Source organism: Mytilus edulis, chromosome 3 (genome assembly GCF_963676685.1).
Source record: "Mytilus edulis chromosome 3, xbMytEdul2.2, whole genome shotgun sequence".
Taxonomy (NCBI): Eukaryota; Metazoa; Mollusca; class Bivalvia; order Mytilida; family Mytilidae; genus Mytilus; species Mytilus edulis.
In genome coordinates, this window is record NC_092346.1 from 56,922,827 (window position 1) to 56,948,683 (window position 25,857).

Consider the following 25,857-nt stretch of genomic DNA (forward strand, 5'->3'; position numbering starts at 1 on the left):
ATTTACCACACAATGTGTCCTTATAAAGAACAAGAGCAGATATGTGTTTGCGATACTAACATGCCCTGAATATTTTTAACAAACATGTTTGTGTTAAAATATGGAAATTCTGTCTATTTTTTTGTTGTTGTTGCAGAAAATATTGATGATATTTCAAAGATATGACACTTTAGAATTTGAAATATAAAGGATCTCTCAAATAATTTCAATGAAATGTAAGTTTTTCTTGTAATTTCTTGAACTATGTTTAAATACATTTTCGCAAATCTTTTCTTATTTTACATCGCGGTCATAGATGCAAATATATCGGAATTATATGCGACTGTCATATCAGTGAGAGGTTAAGCAAGCTATGAAACCATGGTTTAATTTACAAATTTCCACATAACAAAATACCTGTATCAAGTCTTGACAGCTGTTTTCCATTCGTTTGATGTGTTTGAGCATTTGATTTTGAAATTTTGAAGGGACTTTCTGTTTTGAACTCTCCATGGAGTTTGGTACATTAATTCTGCTTTTTCCAAAAAGAATTTCATAAAGAGATTTACGAGGCATTGCCGTTTACATTTTCATGGTTTTGCACGAACATTTAGACTCGTATTTACTATAAGTGACAAAACAACTGCTTATACCATTTGAATGAATTTACCTGACACCAAAAATAAATTTAAAAATGGCAATTGGTGAGCACAAGGCTTTATAAGATGTATTATTAGCTACTGCTTAGCTATATTATACAATTATAGCCTCTGTATGAGGTCGATACAAGGATATATTGACCTGAAAGAAGTATATTGACTGATATATCCTGTATTGACCTCATAAATAGGCTATAATTGTTATATTATCAATTTCTGACCACATTTGTATCAAAATCGTCATTTGATTTTGTTGGAATTTTATAGATATCATATTGTCTCCTAGACATTAACAACATATAAGTTGTTATTTCATTTACTTTTATATTTTTTTTATATCTTATTTTATATTTGAAGATTTTTCTTCTTCAAATAATATATCTTTTTTTTAAAAACTGTTAACAATCATTACATGATGTCACAAAGTATGTCGGTTTTAAGGTATTCTAAATAAAGGCAACAGTAGTATACCGCTGTTCTAAAAATGACTGCAATATGCGTTATGCTATCCACCGTTTTCTATCTATCTTCGAAAATATAGTTTAACATGTGACTATCCCTGAACGAATCAAATTAGTTAAAATATTCGAATTAATAATATTAATCGATATCATATAAGTGAGAGGTTTTGCTAGCTATACAACCAGGTTTAACCCGCCATATTCTACATAAGTAAATGCATGTTCCAATGACAGTTGTTATATTTTCGTTTGATGTGTTTGAGCTTTTGCCATTTGATTAGGATCTCTCCTTTTTGAATTTTCATCGGAGTTCAGTATTTTTGTGATTTAGCTTTTTAGATTATTATTATACTAAAGTCGATTGCGATGACCGAATTTTGCAGTCAAGGACAAAAAAATATGAACAGGGAAAAGGTTAATCAATGCTTTCGTTAATTGAAGCAGTTTATGACATAATCATGTTGTGTCGTTAATTTGAAATTGTACAATATCGTTATCAAGTAAAATCCGATTATCTATTTATTGGAATGTCTATGTGCGATCTGTATTTTGGAATAGTTTTTCTGTCTTTTTTAAACAAGCTAAGCATAGTGTGCTTAATCAAACTCTTTTTTACTAATTAATGATAATATCATTTTACTACGCACTATTAAATCTTTTGCTTTGAATGTTCCAGCATCATTTGAATCTGCATTGGATATGGTGAGTGAAGGAGTAGATGATGTACTGCCGCTGTATTGGATGTTGACTGTTCTCTCCCAGGTAACACTTGTTACTATTATGGTGGACGATACAGTACATTATAACGTCACAGTACTTCCTGAAATGACTGAGTAGGATATCTGTGTAATGGCACTGTCAGAAAAGCTGAAAGAGAACAAAAGAAAAGAGAATTATTATTTATTTTATTCTGTGTAATAAAGATTTCCTGGAGTTCGGAAATTTGAAATGAATTTGTGCACGGTTATTGTTAAGCCCTTCGAGATTTTACTGCATCATATTTGCTTGTTGCTGTAGAATGTTTGTCGATTTAAGCTAGATCGGTTCACTTTTAATAAATCGATTAAAGGGCCAATGTGAACGCTTTGAATCGATCTCCAATCTGTCTTAACTAAAACACCAAAAGAGGTATTTTAACAGACCTTTGTGTGCATGCAAGTAAAAAACAATAATTAAAAAATGTTGTCTTCGCCGTAGTGTACATATAGTGCAAAATCTGTGTCTTCTTTTTTTCTATTGATTATTTTAAGAGCCGCATAATTTCTTCATGTTGTAACTTCCTTTAACACTACAGGTTTTTGTTTTAAAATTAAGGAAACCTGCAAGAACACCAAAAGAAAATCATTGACATTATTGCAAAGACTAAGATACCGTGTAATCATGCACCACTAGTACATACTTCCAGTAATAGACGACTGATTAGTTGTTCTCTGTCCTGTTCCTACACTGTTGTCAACTTGATGGCAAAACATGTGTTAATTCCTTCATCGCTTTGTGCTGCATTTCATATGACAAGGTACGTGTGCCGGAAGTACTGCCACTGTTGGTGTTGATGTGAAAAAGTGGTGAACGATACCAAAAGAGCATACCTAACTCATACCACAAAAAAAAAACATGTCCCTTTCAAGATTATAAATAACAGAAAGCAATTGTTTCAATTTTGCAAGAATTGAAATAGTTTCAACGTAACTTATACTACTTTTCAACAATATTTTTCCCCTGATTGAGTTTAATACCTGGAAGCAAGAACAAATGATATATCAGGAGCTCTTCTTTTCAAAAGAAATAATAAAATCGAACCAAACTTTACCTACCATCTGTACCTTAATATAAAACATTACAAACAAATCTCATGAGAGCTTTTAAAACTGACATTATTATATACTTCACATTAATGTATATCACACACACATATATATATATATATATAAAACATAGCAAACACAGTTCAGATAAATATACACATTTTAAAATCATACATATATCAATTGCAACATGTCATATACCTGTCATAATATGCATTTTAAAGAGTTCAAACTAAAAAGCATATATATATATATATATATATATATGTGTGTGTGTGTGTATTAAGCTACAGCATCTAACAAAATAATCATTGTTAATTAAAGCACTAAAACATTATATGTATGCACTAATCTAAAGCAGTAAAACTATTACCATGCATTAAGCTAAAGAACCAAAAACAAAATAGTGTATTGATTCAGGCATCTAGATAATAACAATATAACTATATTAAGAAGAGAAGACTTTTGGATCCACCAGTTCCATACTTTAGAACCTGATGGTCTCAAAGAAAAAAATGAGAAAAGGTACACTAAAGATAAAGAATAAGTTTATAATGTGACATAGTCGTTCATATCTCTGTGATATTGGCCAATGGACGTTTAAAACTGACACTACTGAAATATATATAAAAAAGGAACTTCATCAAATGGATTTATTGAGCATCAAAATTAAACGTACAATGAGCTGTAAAAGTTCCTACATCCGATTTCACCTGGAGAGTTGCACGTCCGATAAAGCTGGTTTCCCCAGCGAAATATTGCATTTATTTTTATCGCATTTTGATATTTACATACTTAACAGTATGTTAAAATTACATTGTGGACAATTAATATGCATATAACAACAGTGTACATATATTTTTGTAAATACAAATCATATTTTTTAGATCTGAAATTTTTCTCAGAAATATTTTCGTATATACATATTACATTTTAAAACTAAAAAAACATTAAAAATAGTAGTTATCACGCCATCCTTTGACAATTATAATTATCTGTATATCTAATATGACTTCTAAAGCAATTCTTTGATACGCGATCTAACTTTATTGTACCACACTGGTTGGTTTCCTTTACTGTTAAGAATGTTGTTACACAATAACCAGAAACAACTGTGTGAATGTTTTTTGAATTATTACCAAGAATGTTTTAGTTTTAGAAAAGATGATTTCTACACAAAACCTCTATGAAATAACTTAGTCTAGTCTAGATAGAATTTTTTTATTGGCTTTAAACCAACTGTCAGTAACTGCGTGTACTCTCATATCTGTACTTAGTATTTTTTGTTATTAGGGATGAAGGAGAGATATCTTCCCTGCCACGTCCGCGGTTTGTGTTTTTTGTTTGGTGTTTTTCTGATTTGAATCTATCTGATGAGTTTAGCCTTTGTCCACTTATTTTCTTATAGTTTTTTCTTCTGTTGTACTGTTATACCGCTGTCCCGAGTAAGGAGAGGGTAGACCACTCACAAACATGTTTAATTGCGATATAATCTTAATGTAGGAATTCGTTATTTTGACACTACACGGTGAGAAACTTTGGTTTAATTTTAAGAAATGATTTAACTTTTTAATCATACCTCCAACAACATTTATAGTTGTTGCTGCGCTGCTTCCAGTTCCTACAATGTTGGTAGCAGAACAAACATATTGTCCGATATCATTCAGGTCAGCATTGTTGATCCTAAGTGATGGTGAATTTACAGTTCCGCCACTGTATTTACCAGATCCGACACCAATGTTTGTAGTGACACCATTCTGTGTTCTCTGCCACTGGACACTGGTATGTGTAGGGTTAGCAGTTACAGTACATGTAATTGTTATAGTTTGTGCAAGATTAACAGTGTACGATGATTGTGGTATTTGTACAACAGGTATACCTGAAAGAATAAAAAAGACATGTATACATGAGGTAAATACCAAAACAATCTTTACATCTTACAAAGTTATGATTTTCAAATCGGTAGGACTCTTGTATACCAAAATATTAATTTCAACATTAAATATAAGTACAAGAGATTTGAAATATACACCAATTGGAGAGTAATCTAACACCACAATAAACGAAAGATATTTTAAAATATACATCTTCATCTTAAAATCGAACAGCAAGAAAATTTCATGTTTAATCAAATGTGCAACTCAGGGCATATACAGCCATTCTTAAAAAGAAGGTTCCCAACCCAGAATAAAAAAAGGGTGTTTCTATTTAAATATCCTCATTCAAATTCATTGATAGTCCTATAAAGGGGTTCCAACCCCAGGCCCTTCCTCTTGATCCACAACTGCATCTGATTATATTTTAGACTAGACATCCAATTTGCTATATCCCATGCCTTAAAAAAGAAAATGTGGGGTTTTGTCAATGATACAGCAACCCCGAACAACCAAAATTATCAAAAGGCATCTAGAGGGCATCTTCAAGTGATTTACTCTTTATTGAGGTTGTGATTAATGTCACAATACACTAAGACTAATAGAAATTATAAAAAATATTGTACAGTCCAATCTAACCACCAACACCGAACTCCCTCTGAATATATAGAGATACAAACAAAAAAAAACAATAATGAACAACACAAGCCAAAATAGTCAAACTTGGTAAAAACACAAAATGTCTACAAAAAGGTATAAAAAACGTATGCAAGTACTAATAACATCGAAAAATGTAGCCAAAAGAAGGTGTTCAGTTCAAATATGTATTTTCTTTCAATAACAGACATTTTCCTGAGGACTTACTATGTCAATTAAGGAGTCATAGCTTTAAAAGAGTAAAAAAAAATGAGCACTCGTTCAAACAAATAAAGTTATCTGATGACTGACTCTAGATAACAGACAATAACAGCGACATAGTTTTTCTGAAGATCTACTATGAATATAAGGCATTCCAGTGATTTGCAGTAATAAAACATGTAATTTTAACGGAATTGTTTTTTTAAGTAGAAAATTGTTATCTCTTTAATCAAACCTTTTTGCGGGTTTTCCATTATGGTAATATTTTAAAGATAAAATTTACACCAGGGGATATATTCAGGATTTTGTCTTCATCAGGAACCTATTCAAACTAAGCAACTCATGAACATTTTCCTCAGTATGTTCGACTGTAGAGAAATACACACCGGGGGTTGGAGTCATAAAACTATGGTCAGTGTTTAAAAATCATGCATTTTGATAGGCTGATTTTGGAGTATGAGTACAAAAAACTGGTTCCAAAGTTTTATGACTTCAAGGCCGGGAATTCATTAAGAAATTATGCTTATTGAGAACTGGTTCACCAGGAAAGGACAAATAAATGGTACGTGAGAACTGACTCACCAGGAATAGACAATAAGATGATAATGAGAACTGACTCTCCAGGAATAGACAATGAGATTATATCTGAAAACTGACTCACCAGGAATAGACAGTGAGATGATACATGGGAAACTCACCAGGTAAAGAGAATGAGATGATACCTGAGATCTGACTTACCAGGAATAGGCATTGAGATGATACATGAGAACTGAATCACCAGGAAAAGAGAGTTGGTTTTATGTAACACTGACTTTGCAGGAATAGATAGTACGGTGATATCAAGACTTGATGTTGTGTCGTTGTTCTCCTCTTATATTTAATGCGTTTCCCTCAGTTTTAGTTTGTTACACCGATTTTGTTTTTTGTCAATGGATTTATGAGTTTTGAACAGCGGTATACTACTGTTGCCTTTATTTATTCTGCAGGAATCGACAGTTAAATGATATAAAAAATAACTCATCCAGGATTAGACAGTGAGATGATACATATGAACTGATTCACCAGGAATAGACAAGGGGGTGATAGAGGTGAACTGTCTCACGAGGAATATACAGTGGAAAGATAATTTAGAACTGATTCACCAGGAATAGAATATGATGATATCTGAGAATAAATGAGAACTAGATAATGTTATCTGAGAACTTATTCACCAGAACCAGGCAATGATATCTTTAAACTGATTCACTAGAGCCAGGAATAGATAACACTTCACTAACGAGCACAAGATGCTAATAATGGTAACTGAGAACTGATTCACCTTGACTGGCCGATGTTATCCGACAACTGACTCACCGGGAGCAAACAATGATATCGGAGAACGGACTTTGGTGAACTGAATATTTGAAGAAAATATTAAAAGAGAACTATTGACTTTATGTATAGAACGTTACAATATAAGAATTGTATTTCAATTACACAATCTTGATGTTCCTATAAACCCACTATGAAAGCTATTTTAATTTTCAGTAATCCAGAACTGAATTTTATTGCACACTAGCTCTTATATTTGAAAAATCCAAAGGGACCAAAATACGAAACTTTTATAAAAAAAAAACCCACTGTAAACACTATCATTTAAGAGCAATAACATCAATAACGAGTCTTCTGAAGGATTCGACGCTGTTCACTTACTTCCAAAAACATCAAGGAAACTTTGAGAGCTCTGTCCAGTTCCAACGGAATTATCAGCATAACAGATGTAATTTCCTTCATCAGAATTATCAGCATTGAAGATGGTTAATGATGGAGAACTGACTGTAGATCCACTGTATTTGTTATTATTTGTAACAGTAATATCTGTAAGGGCTCCATTGATAACTCTCTTCCAGTAAACTGTGGTATGACTTGGGTTGGCTGTCACTGTACATCCTAGTGTCACAGTGTTACCAATCCATACTGAATACTGGGCTTTTTCAATCAAAACTGATGGTACATCTGAAATAATAAATCTAGATTACTCAAAAGCATGAACATTAATAAAATTATATTTATCAAAGTTGTACATATATCGATGCTAGTTTGTTTTGTTTGGTAAGGAACATGTGTTTATGCTGTTTATAGAAAGGTCTGTTTGGTTGGGTATATAAAGTATGCGGGAAGAATTGCATGCACCGGTGGTTTGATAGTAGTTAAAGTCATTCGAGTCATTGCAGTCAAGTGCTCTAGATGCTTTTTTCCAAATAAATAATTATGAGAATTATTTATTTTCAGGTTGATAGTCCAAGAAGAGTCGCAAATATGGATGTTGCAGTGCTAGTTAGAGACAAGACAATTTTCATAATTCTCATTGATAAAAAATGAATTACGTGTACTTATTACCTGAATAAAAATGCACTTGACTTTTGCAAATGGCTACTCCCATGTGAGAGTTTTGTATTATATTGATTAATGTTTTATGTTCATTTGAGGTTACGAATTAGAACATAAGAAAACAACTTAAAAGTTCAAAAATGTTTGATATCTCAGTCCTGTTTTCTGATTAAGTTTATTAGGGTTTATTGGACTGTCAGTTTTATTTTCCAGTTAAATCATTCAATCAATCAATCAATGAATCAAATAACTGCGTAATGTTATTGCTTTTTTTAAATGTGGGTAAACGCAATAAAGGGAACAGTAAGGTTGTACTTGAGGTCAGAAATGAGGGTCAACACATTAACAAACTAGAGGCTCTAAAGAGCCTGTGTCGCTCACCTTGGTCTTGTGCATATTAAATAATGGACACGGATAAATTCATGACATAATTGTGTTTTGGTGATAGTGATGTGTTTGTAGATCTTACTTTACTGAACATTCTTGTTGCTACAAATATCTCTGTCTATAATGAACTTGGCCCAGTAATTACAGTGGAAAATATTTTCTACAAAGGAGTATGTTCGATAAGGTCCTAAAATGGCCCACTTTTTTAGCGTAAATTTCAAATTCGGATTTATTGACCAATATCACGATAAATTATAGCTAATACATTGACTAGATAGGATATAAGCCATTTTGTTTAAAATTTTACGTTTCTGCGTTTCATTATGACGTCACAAGCTGTACTCATATTGATTTTTCACGAAAAAATCAATGAAAATGGGTAAATTTCCAAAGATTATATGACAGGAAACATAGAGCGCATACGTCGACAACAAAGATCTTTTAAAATAATGTTTGTGAAGACATTTAACATGTCTTATTTGAATATTAAGCTTGTCGACGCCTGCGCTTTATGTTTCCTGGTCCTTTATTTGGTTGAAATCCCGCTGATTTTGTCAAATTTTACCAAAATCCCTTATCTTGACCGTTTTGGAATGTAAAAATCGTTGTGTTAGAATTAAACTTTGACAAAAACAGCTCTGTTTAACTTTTTCACATGTCTTTAAGGCAACTTAAAACAATTATTGTCTTGTAACCATGAACTTTATAATTGGGGCCAAATATGGCACTTACCGAACTTACTCCTTTACAAAAATTTATGACAAATGTTAAAAATTAGCTATAAAGGGCAATAACTTCTTAAGGGGTCAATTGACTATTTTGGTCATGTAAACTTATTTGTAGATCTTATTTTGCTGAACATTATTGCTGTATACAGTTTATCTCTATCTATAATAATATTCAAGATAATGACAAAAAACGGCAAAATTTCCTTAAAATTACCAATTCAGGACAGTAACCTAACAACGGGTTGTCCGATCCATGTGAAAACATCAGGGTAGATAGATCTTGACCTGATAAACAATTAAACCCTGTCAGATTTTCTCTTAATGCTTCGGTTTTTGAGTTATAAGCCAAAAACTGCATTTTACCCCTATGTTCTATTATTAGCCGTAGCACTTTTTGGTTGATTGGCCAGGTCACGCCACACATTTTTTAAACAAATTACCCCAATGATGATTGTGGCAAAGCTTAGTTTAATTTGGCCCAGTAGTTTCAGAGAAGAAGATTTTTGTAAAAGATTACTAAGATTTACCAAAAAATGGTTAAAAATTGACTATAAAGGGCAATAACTCCTTCAGGGGTCAACTGACCATTTTGGTCATGCTGACTTATTTGTAAATCTTACTTTGCTGAACATTATTGCTGTTTACCGTTTATCTCTATCTATAATAATATTCAAGATAATAACCAAAAACAGCAAAATTTCCTTAAAATTACCTATTCAGAGGCAGCAACCCAACAACAGGTTGTCCGATTCATCTGAAAATTTCAGGACAGGTAGATCTTGACCTGATAAACACTTTTACCACATGTCAGATTTGCTCTAAATGCTTTGGTTTTTGAGTTATAAGCCAAAAACTGCATTTTACTATGTTCTATTTTTAGCCATGGCGGCCATCTTGGTTGGTTGGCCGGGTCACGCCACACATTTTTTGAACTAGATATCCCAAAGATGATTGTGGCCAAGTTTGGATTAATTTGGCCCAGTTGTTTCAGAGGAGAAGATTTTTGTAAAAGATTACTAAGATTTACGAAAAATGGTTAAAAATTGACTATAAAGGTCAATAACTCCTAAAGGGGTCAACTGACCATTTTGGTCATGTTGACTTATTTGTAAATCTTACTTTGTTGAACATTATTGCTGTTTACAGTTTATCTCTATCTATAATAATATTCAAGATAATAGCCAAAAACAGCAAAAATTCCCTATAATTACCAGTTCAGGGGCAGCAACCCAATAACGAGTTGTCGGATTCATCTGAAAATTTGAGGGCAGATAGATCTTGACCTGATAAACAATTTAACCCCATGTCAGATTTGCTCTAAATGCTTTGGTTTTTGAGTTATAAGCCAAAAACTGCATTTTACCCCTATGTTCTATTTTTAGCCATGGCGGCCATCTTGGTTGGTTGGCCGGGTCACGCCACACATTTTTTAAACTAAATACCCCAATGCTGATTGTGGCCAAGTTTGGTTTAATTTGGCCCAGTAGTTTCAGAGGAGAAGATTTTTGTAAAAGTTAACGACGACGGACGACGGACGACGACGACGACGGACGCCGGACGCCAAGTGATGGGAAAAGCTCACTTGGCCCTTCGGGCCAGGTGAGCTAAAAAATAATTCAAGTATTTCTAATTACACATTACAAAACTTACTTCCAGAGACTGTTAAAACTGTACTAGAACTGGATCCCAGTCCAACACTGTTCTGTGCATTACAGATATAACTGGCTTGATCGTCCAGGTTAGAATTGGTTATTGTAAGTGATGGGCTGCCAACTGTAGACCCGCTGTATTTTCCACCACTGTTTGCCACATTGATATTTGTGACGATACCATTCTTATTCTTGGTCCAATATACACTGGTATGGGCTGGATTAGCAGTAACTGTACATCCAAGAGTCACTTGCTGACCGAAATCAACACTGTAGTTTGGTAAAGTAACCACAACATTTGGAGGCTCTGAAAACAAATTTGAAAATGAACAATAAGTTTATTAAATTCTGTAATTTTGCTTTTTTTGTTTATTTTTGATAGGATGTAATTCTTAATATGGAGTAAGATATTTATATATTTACTTCCCTTTGTTACCTGATTTTCTTATCAAGGTAGCATCCTAATAGGGTAAATATTACAATCTGTATTTTTAATGTATAGGCAAAATAATTTTCTCTTCTTAAAACTCTCAAAACCTTTCCAAAACAAAGTAATTGCATAAAAATTGTAATTTATTAGATATGAAACCAGTTTTTTTTTATTCCTATTCAAGCTAGGAGCACATTTGTAAAAAAGACAATGTATTAACCATATATTTTGTTAAATAAATATATATGGGAGTTTTTAACAAGCTTGACTGGCTATACAGCCCTTGCACAGTCGGTATTAAATAAACAGAGTAGCCTCCCCTCTGCCTCTGATTATGGACACATGGTTTGTACTATTCAAGCTATGTATATAAGTAACCCAATAGTACAAATTTAAACAATAAATACATGTATATTTAGAAAACTTACGGCCAGATACTTGTAGAGTTCCTTCTTGACTGTTCCCTGTTCCGATACTGTTAGTAGCGTAACAAGTGTACTTTCCAGCGTCACTGAAATCAACATTCTTTATCACAAGTGATGGAGAAGTTGTTGTTGATCCACCATATTTAGCTGTGTTTGAGTTTGGACTTATAGTGGTAATTTGACTGCCACTGTTCTCAAATCTCCAGTATACATTAGTTGCACCTGGATTGGATATGACATTACAACCAATTGTAATGTCATTTCCTACTAGTACTGGGAACAGAGTTGTAGTCAGGGTAACAGTTGGTACATCTAAAGTAAAAGAAAATATTTACATTAGAATTTTGCCTCATCTTTTTTGAAGACATTTAAATATTCATGTAAAATTTAAGATTCAAAGACTTTTAAATATTCATGTAAAAGTTTGACTGTTAATAATTATCATTGATACTTCATTGCAAACACATTTAAAACAAAAAAGAAAAATGTGTATTCGTTTACACTAAAATTAACAATTAAATTAAATATTAAGACAAAATAAGTAAAACCTTTAAAAGTTAAACATTTAAATTAGATTGTTATTATTTATTGAAAGCTGAAATAAAATAAAAATACAATTAGTTGTTTAGTACAAAATTGTTTCAATAAAACTTGTGCAAGCTGGTAGGCACTCAATACAATCAAATGGAAAATAAAGTCGACAACAGCCTTTCAATATGACATATGATTTTCTTTGGTGAATAAGACTGTTATTTTCCATTGTGCTTTCACACATCAAATCTCAGTAAACAGTTTTAAAATCAAATGACAAAAAACCAAACACATGTTAAAATCTACTTCATAAAAAAGTGCGCTGAAAATCACAAATATAATTATAAGTTCATTTACCCCTTAATGATTATGTATAATTTTCTACTAATCTACTGAGTTATTTATAAAGCATGCATTAAAGCCTAGTAAATCAGCCACAATTTAGCAATTAAAGCACTTTGGTCAATGGCATTTGCAATTATTATTTATCTATTATATAATTCAGATTTTAAATACTTCAGTAGTTTTTAAACTAGGGATTGCTAATGGGACAACTATCCAAAATAGGCCAAAGGCAAAGATATGAACAACTGCAGTTCACCATATTGGCTTCAACAATGAGAAAATCTATACCATGTATTAAGCTATAAAAGGACTCTATATATAACCAATTGTAAAACAATCCAAAGGGAAATCCAACAGCTTGAATTATGTTAAAAACAATAAGCAGAAACATATCTTTTTTCCAAATTTATTATTGTTACTGTATTTAGTAAATATAGCGTTGGCCCTTTGGATACATAATAATGGTTAAAATCAATGTTTAAAGCAGAGTCTGCTTAATAGTTGAATAGTTTCTGAACAAAAACTGTCCCTTTCAAAGGAACAACTGTTGAGACCTTCCTGTTTCTTATACTTTAGACATAATCTTCATGTATTAAAATAATAAACTATTCAATAATATGAAAACTGAGCTATCATCAAAACACAAAAATCCATCAACTATACCTAGAAGACATCTTCTACTTGGTTTTGTATTCAGTGGTAAGCTTTAAGGAGGTAGACCTAGGTTAAGGGAAATAACTCTTAAAATCATCAGTACGTTTGTGTCAACCATTTTTAAAAATATATTCTAAGCTTCTAGGTTACATAGATTATTTTCAATCTGTTTCAGGTAAATGCTTAAAATACATTGATGAACTTGACTTTTACAAACGTACTGATGATTTAAAGAGTTATCTCCCTGAACCAAGGTCTACCCCCTTAAATCAGCCATCTTTTAACCCAGACGAACAAAAGTATCAGCAAATCAGAATTCCATAAAATCTCAAAGTTTTAAATGACTTTTTCCAGTTACATAAAAAGATCGCTTTCAAAATCAAAAACTTAACAAAAACAAGATTTTTTCATTACAAATTACTGTGCGTAAGTTAACAAGAAGGATAAGTCTTACACCAATGTCAAGTATGACAAATATTAATAGCCATTGAAAATAAAGTGCTTCAAGTACATACATGAGGTTTTAATATTAACTAGAATTACCAGCATTAAAAATAATATTATTTCTGCATGTTTTAAGTTAAAACTGCCAACTTTGCAAAATGCTCATGGGGGTTTGACATGCAAGTTTGCTCTTACAGTCCTACAAAACCTTCAAGGGGGCCTTCAAATGTAATTTATTGCTGTTTTTTGGCTTCTTCATACCTTTTTAAAGCTTACAGCCGTTGTAAAATTAACTGTTTTGTTAAAATGTGGACAAAATTGCTCTTTCATGTGGGATCTTTCATGGGGGAAATCCCACGCAAATAGTGACAGTTGGCAGGTATGTTTAATTTATACAGAAAATGATGAACTGAACTATTGTTTTGTTATCCAGATAATCTTTAGTGCTTTTTTAAATCATTAAATATCAATTTAATATCAAAACCTCAAGCATTGTGGACAGCTTCAAGAAACATGCTTTTTGTTCCATCTCTATTGTTCCATAAAATTAGAGGACAAATTTATGAGGATGATTACAATATAGTTAAATTTGAAAAGGCATTAAAATTTTATAAAATGTTCACAGCTTAAAGCATGTATCTTGAACACTTAAGTAAGGCAGAAAAAGCATATAGAAATATATATACTACCTTTCAAATAGCACTATGCTATAGAAAGAATACAAATAATCATTTACAAAGAATAAGCAATACATACACATATACTATCAAAACTTAGATGATACATCAATGTACACAGTATTAATTTTACAATCAATATTTACTGTGGTTTCATGAATATTCAATTTGTACTAATTTTTAAGAATTTTGTGGTTCAAGTTGCACCCAAATTAATTCTTTTACAATACATAGATTTTTTAAGGAATGACATTATGAATCCACCGAAAAAAAAATAATCATTTTTTTAATTCACATAAAATGGTACAGATGAAAATAGATGAATCCACAGTATTTAGTATTCATGTGAAAGTTTTAAAGACTTAAAATGTAATTTGTTGTAAAATAAACATATTTTTTTATATTGAAGGTATCTTTTTACAGTTTGAATCTTATGGATGAGTTTCAATAGGTCTAAACCATCTAAAACAGCAGAATAATTAAATCAATACAATGCAGATGTTTTTAAATCGTCCTATAAATTTCAGAGTACACAAATATTTATAAAGGGAATATTTATCAGAGCAGATCAGTCTCTCGCCTCTTGTGAAAGTATTTATATATTTCACATTCAAAACAGATTTTCAGTCTCAGAGTCTTAACAGAAATGAGAACAATATACCTAAGAGTGTAATGGAAGGACCTTATATAGAAATATATCACAGAGTAATGTACATTTTCATGGATTATAATGAATTTATGTTAATTCATAGTTTTAAACTGATTTTTAATTTTCTTTCATGAATACCAAAATAAAATGAACCTGCCAAAAAATTATTATGAGCATATTTAATTAACATCCACTAATATATAATCCATGAAAATTGTTATCAAGAGACACAAGTAACTTAAGAGTAACATTGACTAAAAGTCTGTTAAGATTTAGATTTGGGTGTGACATATATCAGAATTCCCGTGTGTTTAAACATGGCTACTGTTGTGATAATAACTACACACTGAAGTGAAATTAGGAGGTTCTAACAGGGGTATCATCTACATTGGACGATTTACTTACTACCACTGATTTTTAAATTAGTTGAACTACTTTGAGCTGTTCCTACGGCATTCGTAGCCCAGCAGACGTAATCCCCCTCGTCATTTGTATCGACTTTTGATATAAACAGGGAAGGATTATTAACTGATGATCCGCCATATTTGTTTGTATTTGTCATATCAATATTTGTTGAGGTGCCGCCAGCATGGCTTTTTGTCCAGTATACATTAGTGGCAGGAGGACTTCCTGTCACTAGACATGTAAGGGTGGCATTGGTGCCAAAGTTGTTCTGGTACTGACTTTGGGGAATATTGACAGTCAATATATCTGTGTGTAAGTAAATAATTATTTTGTTAGAAGTAATTTAGAGTATTTTGATATGTCAAGACCTAGCTGCAATTTGTCCCAAAAATTATTGGACAGAATTCTTAAATAGAATTTTCTATCAGTATTAAGGGCATTATCCAAATAGTATAATCAGGACAGATTTTTGAAGACTTACAATAATTTTGGCTAATTTTGGAGAAGTTACAAAAGGCAATAATTGTATCATCTTGACTGTGTGACATAAACAAAAGGCAACAATCACAGTAAGCTTTCAAAGAAATAAAAAAAAAAGCTGCATTCGTTTACAAATATTACTAATAATTTAAGAAATGGTTAGAAACATGCAGTAAAATCTCTAATATCTTTATTTAATATTTATATTTGTAAATTATCATAATAATGGGTCTAATATTTTACAGAATCATTTGTAGGGTGAAGCAATCATCAAAGCATTACCTCAGTAGAACTTTAATGGTAAATTTTAACTGTATGAAGGGTCAAATATATATTCACTAAGGAAATTTAACATTTTTAAATAGATCCTTTAAATTTGAACCCCCAAAAATCCAAGTTCATGCTTAAATTATATAACTAGTAAAAAGTATCAGCCATGCATACTGATCATTCATATAGTAAACTTTTCTATTGAAATTCCCTGAACTAAGACAATTATATTTTAAATTGAGAAATAAAAATTTTAGATTATTAAAAACTTGCAGGTCTAGATCAATTTCAAATTTTTAAACAGCATGCTTTTGTCAAAGAACTCTTTTATCTTTTGAGACATACCTCCCAGCACATCCAAAAATGTTTGTGAACTTTGAGATGTTCCCACAGAATTAGTTGCTGAGCAGACATAATTTCCTTCATCAGCATTAGAAGCACTGAGAACTGTAAGTGATGGGTTGCTGACAGTAGATCCACTATACTTATCAGTTTTGGATATATCCACATTTACAGGGTTACCGTTAACAATTCTATACCATTGTACTGTTGTATAAGCTGGATTGGCAGTTACTGTACACTCCAAAATAACAAAACTTCCATGGTTTACCGTGTAGACTGACTGCTTGACTCTCACAACAGGAACACCTGTTAAAAAGTATTTGGTAATTAAGTTTTGTTAAAACATTGATAATTAATTAAATTGGAAGAGAGCATACTAAGGGTCTTAAAGTTACATCACGTCATTCTGTCAATAGAAAACAGACCAGATAAATGGTCCACTTACAGATAAAGTTTTTAACTCTCAGAAATGTATGCCTGCATTTATCATTTCAAACCGTTGATATCTAATAATACTACGAGATAAATTGATGTCATTTCTGTACACGATGCTGAAAAATATAATCAGTAAAACAAATTATGCATCAAGTCATAATTTTTCACTATTGTTTCATAATTTACAAGTAAATAAATACTAAAAAAATAAAAGCACAAATAAACATCAGTAATTTGCATACAATTTACATTAAAATTTACATACCTCCAGTGACTTCCAGATTTACTGGCTGACTGTTTGAAGTTCCTTCAGCATTAGTGGCAGTACAAACATAAGTAGCCTTGTCACTTTGATCAGCGTTACTAATCGTGAGAGAAGGTGATGTAACGGTAGACCCTCCATACTTCCCATTGCCATTAGTTACACTGATATCTGTAGGTACACCAAGGATATACTTCTTCCATACTACAGCTGTAGCGCTTGGTGTACCACTCCAGGAACAGACCATCTGTATACTGCTCCCCTGCTGAACTGTGTATTTAGCTTGTGGTACATTGACAGTCAGCAAACCTTAAAACATGGGAACAACAATTTTGAACTATGAACATTAAGGCAGACAATATGTGTTGAAGGTCCTACTTTGACCTATAATTGTTTACTTTTTACACATTGTGACTTAGATGGAGAGTTTTCTCATTGGCACTTATACCACATTTTCTTATATCTATGAAAAATTCTGTGAATCTGTATTCATTTATAACATGATTTTACATAATTAATAAAGATTTTGACAGAATGTACTGATAATGTTCAAAACATGGCTTTATCTTGTCAGTGACTGCATATCACAATTATATATATATACATACATAAATACAAATTGTGTGTGAAAATAGCATGGTGGCAGTAAAAGAAATCCTGACATTAATATCCCTTACCTCCAATGACGTCCAGGAAAACAGAAGCACTTTGACCAGTTCCCAGACTATTGGTAGCTGAACAGACATAGTTTCCTTCATCATTCTTTATATTGGTATTTATTATGGTTAGAGATGGATTATCTACAGTAGAACCAGAGTATTTCCCATTAGAAGTGGCCACATTTATCAGTGTATCCACTCCATTGATGGTTTTTGTCCAGATAATGTTGTTGGCTGAAGGTGTAGCAGTGACCTGACACTGAATGGTGATTGTCTGTCCATAAGATACAGTATAGGGAGGGTTTAATATCACTACTGTCGGGATATCTGAAATATACAAGTTTTATTAGTTCTGTTACACATTCATATTCATACTGGTAAAAGCAAACATTTTTTAATCAGTTGCAAACAAATTTGTGGAATAGCTAGAAATCAACACTTTTAAGTTCATCTACAATTAAACAAAAGTAAAACTGTTTGCAAAGCTGGTTTTTTTTGTATGATTTTCAAAAATCTACAAAAATCAAAAAGTCCAAAAAGATAGAGTTTACTTAGATACTATTATTAGAATATACTCATACTCATATGTTATATTTATGTCTTTTTTTAATTTCTGGTTTACATTTGTTACAATCATGTCAGTTCAAGAGAATATTTAGTACACAAATTGATAAACCTATTTCCTAACTCTTCTGTTGTCCTGAAATGAAGAATTTCACCAACAAACAAAATTTACTATGCAGACTTTGGAAATAAATTTCATAGTTTACAAAAAGTATGATGTATCTAAATTTGCACACATACCTCCAATAACATTTAGATTAGTAGTTTGACTCTGGGCCACACCTGCAGCATTGGTAGCAGTACAAATATAATTAGCACTGTCTGTCTCCCCAGCATTATGTATGGTCAGTGAAGGTGTGTCCACTGTGGATCCAGAGTAATGACCATTACTGGTGGCAATGTTTATATCCTGTGTTACACTTCTTCCAACTGTTATCTTCTTCCATTGAACAGAAAAGGCAGCTGGGGTACCAGTTACTTTACAGACAAGCTGTATGTCCTGACCGGCAGGTACAGAGTACTGGTTTGATGGAATAGTAACAGTCAGTAGTCCTACAATCAAACAACCAAAAAATAACATACAATGTGTTTTTCAATTTTGGGACTAAATTTAAATTATTGTTCTGATCATTAATATGTATTTGACCCCTACATTCACCATTAAAATAAGGTCTTATATTGAGCCCTTATAAAAACTTGTTGTTTTTTTTTTTTTAAAGATTTTGAAGGGATTATAAATCATTCATGTTTGAGGTCTATCTAGTCTAAAACAGTAAGCTAGACATACAAAATTATCTGTAAAAAAAGTTACGATATGAGATATTTGAGCAACAAAGAAATTATGTATACAAATTCAAATAAATAAATGAAAAAGGTCAATTAAAAATATTATAAATCAACTTACCACCAATTACATCTAAGAAACTTGAAAAACTTTGGCCTGTCCCAATAGCATTGGTAGCTGTACATATATAGTTTGTTTCATCAGCAACAACAGCATTGTTAATGACCAAATCAGGAGAGTTCAAAGTTGAACCAGAAAATTTCCCACCAGAGTTTGTTATATCTATATCTTGTAGGGTTCCTTGTGTAAATCTTTTCCATTGGACAGAAGTATGCAGTGGATTAGCTTGTATACTACATGGGATTATAACATTCCCGCCAAAATTAACTGAGTATGTCCTGGCTGGAATCTGCACAACTGGAACATCTGAGGTTAAAGAAAAATATTTATTTTCTAAACACTGTTTTCCATGTTATAAAAGAACAAAATAAAAATATAGAGGAAACCCATATATGAAATTTACTTCTGAGCTTTGAAATTTAATTTTACTGTAAAATGTTTGCATTAATTGTGCTTTGACACAAATCTAACTGAAAAATTTAAATAAAAGAGTAAGCACTGAACTTCTCTTGAGAAAAAAACACAGTTTGAAATTAATCTACATCTGTACAGTCAAAGCTAACAAAAAAGATAACAGCAGTTTAACTTACTTCCAAACACACTGAGAAAAGTTTCTTGGCTGGACGAGGTTCCCACTACATTTGTAGCTGTGCACTGATAATTAGCTGAGTCTGATTTCAATGCATTATGAATGGTTAAACCAGGTGTAGATGTTAAAGACCCTGCATACTTTCCTCCGCCACTTGCTATGTTGATATCAGTAGTAATGGTATTCTGAATCTTTTTCCAGCGAACTTGTGTGGCAGCAGGAAGTCCAGATAATATACATGGAATGGTTATAGAGTTGCCCACCTGAACACTGTATGGACCTGTTGGTACGGTCACTGTCAGTAAACCTGTAATTTACAACAAATAAGTCTTATATCTATAAATAATTTAATTTTGAATGTAACACATCTTTTGATTGGCTGACGTTATTTTGTTATGAGCTCATAGACATAATTTAGTCATGTGACTGTGACGTCATCAACGTTTTTTCATGGTTTTCTACGGTTTAAAATGGAATTTAGAATTAAATTATAAGAAATGACTGTAATATTTTTTCTTTCTATTCGAAATAACATAAAAAATGTGGTGCACACTGTTAAATAACCTGCTACGCGCGTTATTCAGTGTGCACCAAATTTTTAATGTTATTTCTTCATAGACAGAAAAAATATTACAGTCATTCCTTAATAAAAAGAAAGATTCATGATTGTTAAACAATTTAAGGCATGAAAAATAACTGTTTATCAATGCACCCTAGAAATTCTTAGAACCAACCTAAAAATCCTTCTTTTTTCAGTTTTAGGAATTTCCCTGTAGTATCTTTCTATATATTATTACTATTAGTCTTTGAAGTGTTTAATATTTGTTCTTGTTCAGTTTTTATTTTGCATGATTCTATTTTTTTTCAAATAAATGATTTATGACCTTAACATATTTTATAGCTTTTTTTCAGTTGGTTCATTATATTCAAATGATCAAAGTTATGTTTTAAAGAAGTATTTGAATATACACAAACCTTTCTGAATACATAATTGTGACAAATAAAAACATTTATTATTTCTTTACCTCCAACTATATCCAGTACTGTAGACGAACTGTTCCCTATGCCAATACTGTTTTCAGCACTACACACGTAACTCGCCTCGTCATCTAGATTAGCACTGTTAATGACTAATGATGGAGAACTAACTGTGCCACCACTATATTTCCCTGAAGAGGCTGCAATGTTGATATTAGTTGCTGTTCCACTTTTAGTTTTTCTCCACGTCACGACAGTATGAAGTGGTACTGCCGTTACGATACAATCTAGAGTGATGGAGGTACCATAATTTGCAGAGTATGAATCTTGTAATATCTGTACCTGAGGAATTGCTAAAAGTAAATGAAATATCACAATATAACATCTATGCAGTAAATGATTCCTCTATTAAAAAATTTTAACAAACAGGTATATACATCATTGTTGTTATATAAAATGCAAAACTTAAAAAAAAAAAAAAAAAAAAAAATGTTAAGTTTCTTTTTAACCAAAAGATCTCTTCATTACAACTTTATACGAAAGTTAGATAAAAAAGAAACAATACTTGTTTACGCTTTATTGCAATGGTATTATCTAGCAATACGAGTTCTGAGAATACCTTTATGTTTTCATGCTAGATTTTGGTAATTAATCTGTATTCTGCGATTAAATAAATTCTAGACACTATCATATGCCATCAATGATAACAGTATCATTTTAACAGTATTTGGTTTTATCAATAAAAAACATGAAAAAAGGTTCTTACTTCCTGTCACATCTAAAGATGTTCTATCACTGTATGCCCTTCCAGCACTATTGGTCGCTGTACAAATATACTGAGCCTTGTCATCATTGTCAACATTTGTGATTATTAGTGAAGGGCTGGAAACAGTTGCACCAACATATTTTCCGTTGCTTGCACCAACATTGATATCTGCGGCCACATTATTGGTTGCTCTCGGCACATTATTGGCAACTTTCTGCCATGTGATAAAACTGGCTGATGGGATACCAGACCATGAACAACCTAATGTGGCTGTGTTTCCAAGGAGAACAGAGTAAGACGTCTGAAGAACAGTCACAGTTAACAGACCTGGAAAAAACAAATTATTTCCTTCCTAAATTTCTGTACATTGTTGTGTATCAGGTTAAGATCAAAGTTTTTTTTTATTGACAATCTTATTTTCTAAATTCATTTATATCCAACTGAATAGCTTTAAAAGATCTTAAAAAAAAACTTGGGTCTTTTTAAAGTTGACTATGCGGTATGGGCTTTGCCCTTTGTTTAAGGTTGTACATTGACCTATAGCTGTTAATTTCTGTGTCATTTGGTCTCTTGTGGAGAGTTTTCTCATGGGCAATCATACCACATCTTCTTTTTTATATCTATTGCATCTATCTGTTTTGAAGCGTACCAATTCTAAAGTTGCTGTAATTGAAATAAAATGGAAACACTAAATAAAAAAAATATAATTTAACATATAACTTTCTTTACCTCCAACTACATTTAAAACAGTTCCCGAACTGGATCCCTGTCCAATGCTATTGGTAGCACTACAAACATATGTAGCTTCATCACTATCAACAGCTGATCTTATCGTTAGTGACGGTGAACCTATTCGGGATCCAGAATATTTTGCAGTGTCAGACAGATCAACATTTTCTGTGCTGCCACCTGCTTTTGTTTTAGTCCAACTGACCATGGTGTATACAGGATTAGCCACTACTGTACAGACCAATGTTATAGAGCTGCCATAGTCAACACTATAGCTTGGTGCACCAATCGTAACAACTGGCTTACCTGAAAAATTCAAATCAACCAATCAAAATACATGAAAAATTCAAATCAACATATCAAAATACATGAAAATTTCAAATTAACCAATCAAATTATGTTCTTTGAGTAAAAACTATACTTTTCATATTTAAGTTCAATGACATATTAAATCTAAAATAATATATGATAAAAAGTAACTTAATTTATTTTACTAAAAAAATTAATGATTAATAAATCTCTTTCTTTTCTTTAAAAAGTTTCTTAACAAATGGAACACTAGCTCTTTATATTACAATTTAACAGAGTAAAAGTAATTCTTTGACTGTACTTAAATCTGAAACATTTGCAACAATAATCTATCCAGCATTAGACAACACTATAATGGGAAAGTAGCATAGACTATTATTTGTATTGCATTTTTAAATTATACCTTTCCAAATACATTTATTGTTAAGCAACAAGAAGTATAAGCATAGACACCAAAGCAAGAGATATGTTTTATGATATTATAGTACAGAAAAGGATACAAATTTCAAAGCACATCCCCACTCAAAATTCAAAGTATTAGATAGGGCTAAAAACTAACTGATGAAAATTACTTTAATAAAGACTTAACCCACTTTTACTCCCTTAAGAAGATGTTAATATGGTAGAATAATCTTACAAAGATGTTGTTATTCAAGGAAAAGAAATTAACTTTATTTAATATATGAAAAAAAAGTTAAGAAATTCTAAACCATTTAATTAAGATAAAGATAAAACATTAATTCTAATAAAATAAAAATTAAAAAGAAAATTAAAAAGGAAAGACAGATAGACAAACAGAAAGAAAGTCCAAGAAGACATTAGCAGTTTAATATTATGAATAATTATAAACTCCTCTATAGAAAATGCTTTCTCAATTTTAAAGGAAAAGTCATTTCTACACAAAAAAAGAAGAAGAAAGAAAATAAGCCATGCAAATGAAAATTATGAGGAAAATCATGATATGACCATAAAGTTGTTAATTCCAGAAATAAAATTAAAAGCATTCAGAATTAATGAAAGATGCATGAATTATAATCAACAGCTAAAGTTTATACAGTTGAAAGTTAAGAACAAACATGCAAGCACATCATAAAAAGCAATAAAAAAAAACTCTTACCAATTGTAATTTATTTCCATAACATTGTTACACTGAGGGATCAACTGTATACTGTGGTAAAAGCCTACTAAAAACTTCACTAAAATTATCATTCATATACATATACCATGCTATATAATATATAAGTGTTCAATTATTATAATTATACAGTATCATCTAAACAATGTCATATATAATTCCATGTATCAACTAAGTTTACAGATTGTTTTGCAATAATAAGTGCACATTGACTAAAATTATATTCTAAACTCATGCTAGTACAAATATTAATAACAAGAAACAATGTTATTGTTTTAAGTTAATGGAACAAACATAGTCTCAACCCAAAGCAAAATAAAGAGGATAAGAAAAAAATGTAGAAAAAAATGACTTGCAACCTTGCAGCTGCCTATATACAAAGCATGCTTGTGTAATAATATTTCTTTCATTTGTACCTGAAAATTGCTAAAATATACATAACAAACTAAAGGTTTTACGATAAAATATCTGAAAGCAAAATTGTCGTAAGCACTTTGGATTCATTGCATGTGATTCTGAATCGTGTAGAAGCAGATTTGAGCGATCTATCTAAAAAAAAAGCAAATAAATATTAAGAAATAGACAATGCTTCAAAAAAGAAAGTATAGATACATTTTTTTCTCTGTTGAAGCATTGTGTGTACTATGTATATACATTTAATGGAAGAATACAACATCCAAATATGGATATAGCTTAAGAATGAATTTTTACACTCATTTAAGCGTTTGTACAGCCAGTGTCAATATTACCTCTTCAATGCTGAGAACATGTGCTAATTGATAGTGCATTGCAAAGCTGCTATTCTCTTTACTATCAATTTTCCATTTATAATTTCATAACCGAGCTAAATAATAGGGTAGCAATTGAAATATAATATCTAAATTAATATAATATATGTGATTTGGAATCTTAAGAAACAGTTCAACTATTCTTAAAATTTCAAATTATGTGTAAAGGGCTTTCATCAATACCCTTATTCATGTTGGACTCATTTACTACACTTGTAACATTAAATATAATATCAGTATTTATTGATCTGAATTTCCAATGTGATCATAGAAACTGTCGTTTTATTCGTGTCTTTTCTAAACTACAATTCTGTAACAAAATAAATTAAATGTTACAATTCACAAATGAGTCCAAAATGAAATTGGTATTGTGATACAAACATGTAAAATCTAATTAAAACTCAGTAATCTGGTCCTGTCGTAATAAATATTCCTATAAATATCTTAAAAAAATAATGTTGGAACCTAGATCTACCAGTTTGCTACAAATAATACCGTTCTAACATATCATATCAAATAATCTATTTTTAGATATACAAGGAGCATGATCCATGCTGCATGATGTTATACTCACTGCCTGTGACATCAAGATTTGTCACGATGCTGTTAGCATCTCCTGCAGCATTGACTCCATGACACCTATAGTTTCCTTCGTCACTGAATTGAGCAGAGTTGATTACCAATGTTGGACTGCTTAAGGTACCACCACTGTATCTATTGTTTCCGGCTATGTCCACGTTGGAGAATGATCCGCCATTAGTTTGTTGTTTCATCCAGTAAACATTGGTGGCTGAAGGTGACCCTGACACGGTACAAGTGATACTGATCTGGTTCCCAAGTAAAACGGAATATGTGGATGATGGGATGGTAACAGTCAATGCACCTATTTAAATAGAAAAAAGAAACGGCTTTTAGAAAATTGCTAAAGAATATCACAGCATCATTAAACACTTATTTAATCATCTGTAAATCTTATTTCTAGGTAGTATTTTACATATATCATTTATATAACTTAATATATATAATATAATTTAATAAATGCACGACACAAAAATCTTCTATCATATCACAATACAAACCAATATAAAATATATATTGATTTCTGACTGAAAATTAAAAAAAAATAAATTCATATTTATACTGGAAGAATTCTGCAACATTTAAGAATACAATGAATAGTTTTGTTATATTTTACTTATGATAACTTCTGGTTATACATGTATAAAATAGTGGTTTTAACTTGGTCAATGAAATAGTATAATATCTTAGAGTGGTAAGAGTTATAATGTCATTGACAATATTGTAAATTTTTATTAA

General features: G+C 31.4%; 4 protein-coding genes across 4 annotated transcripts in view; all 4 read right to left on the reverse strand.

Moving 5' to 3' along the window:
- Positions 1-25,857, reverse strand: part of LOC139514377 (exportin-1-like) — a 667,034-nt gene that overhangs the window by 508,421 nt on the left and 132,756 nt on the right. The gene's annotated exons all lie outside the window — the stretch shown is intronic.
- LOC139515332 (basement membrane-specific heparan sulfate proteoglycan core protein-like) overlaps positions 1,908-25,857 on the reverse strand; it is an 83,595-nt gene continuing 59,645 nt past the window's right edge. Inside the window, exons 10-12 of the mRNA XM_071304897.1 lie at positions 7,329-7,631; positions 4,484-4,783; positions 1,908-1,966 (exon numbers count right to left, since the gene is read on the reverse strand). Coding sequence (XP_071160998.1) covers positions 1,908-1,966; positions 4,484-4,783; positions 7,329-7,631 — 662 coding nt within the window. The remainder of the gene's footprint in view (positions 1,967-4,483; positions 4,784-7,328; positions 7,632-25,857) is intronic.
- Positions 10,752-25,437, reverse strand: LOC139518169 (peroxidasin-like). The gene is made up of 3 exons (XM_071309861.1): positions 25,115-25,437; positions 11,629-11,937; positions 10,752-11,077 (listed from the first exon to the last, which is right to left on the reverse strand). Exons 1-3 carry the CDS (start codon positions 25,311-25,313, stop codon positions 10,752-10,754), a joined length of 834 nt encoding a protein of 277 aa, XP_071165962.1. The 5' UTR covers positions 25,314-25,437.
- Positions 15,821-24,123, reverse strand: LOC139514378 (hemicentin-1-like). Its single transcript, XM_071303534.1, has 10 exons — positions 23,735-24,123; positions 22,309-22,614; positions 21,580-21,906; positions 20,861-21,166; positions 19,837-20,142; positions 19,247-19,552; positions 18,583-18,894; positions 17,797-18,105; positions 17,123-17,428; positions 15,821-16,728 (listed from the first exon to the last, which is right to left on the reverse strand). The coding sequence occupies exons 2-10, from the start codon at positions 22,514-22,516 to the stop codon at positions 16,358-16,360; spliced, it is 2,751 nt and encodes a 916-aa protein (XP_071159635.1). The 5' UTR covers positions 22,517-22,614; positions 23,735-24,123; the 3' UTR covers positions 15,821-16,357.

Coding starts and splice junctions, on each gene's coding strand:
- LOC139514378 (XM_071303534.1), bottom strand. CDS start 22,516: ATGGTCAGTTGGACTAAAACAAAAGCAGGTGGCAGCACAGAAAATGTT. Junction 17,429..17,796: donor TTTCCTGGACGTCATTGGAG/GTAAGGGATATT, acceptor CCATGTTTTAAG/GTTTGCTGACTGTCAATGTA. Junction 16,729..17,122: donor AAATCTGGAAGTCACTGGAG/GTATGTAAATTT, acceptor ACTTTTTAACAG/GTGTTCCTGTTGTGAGAGTC.
- LOC139518169 (XM_071309861.1), bottom strand. CDS start 25,313: ATGAAACAACAAACTAATGGCGGATCATTCTCCAACGTGGACATAGCC. Junction 11,938..25,114: donor AAATCTTGATGTCACAGGCA/GTGAGTATAACA, acceptor CTTTTACTTTAG/ATGTACCAACTGTTACCCTG. Junction 11,078..11,628: donor AACTCTACAAGTATCTGGCC/GTAAGTTTTCTA, acceptor ATTTGTTTTCAG/AGCCTCCAAATGTTGTGGTT.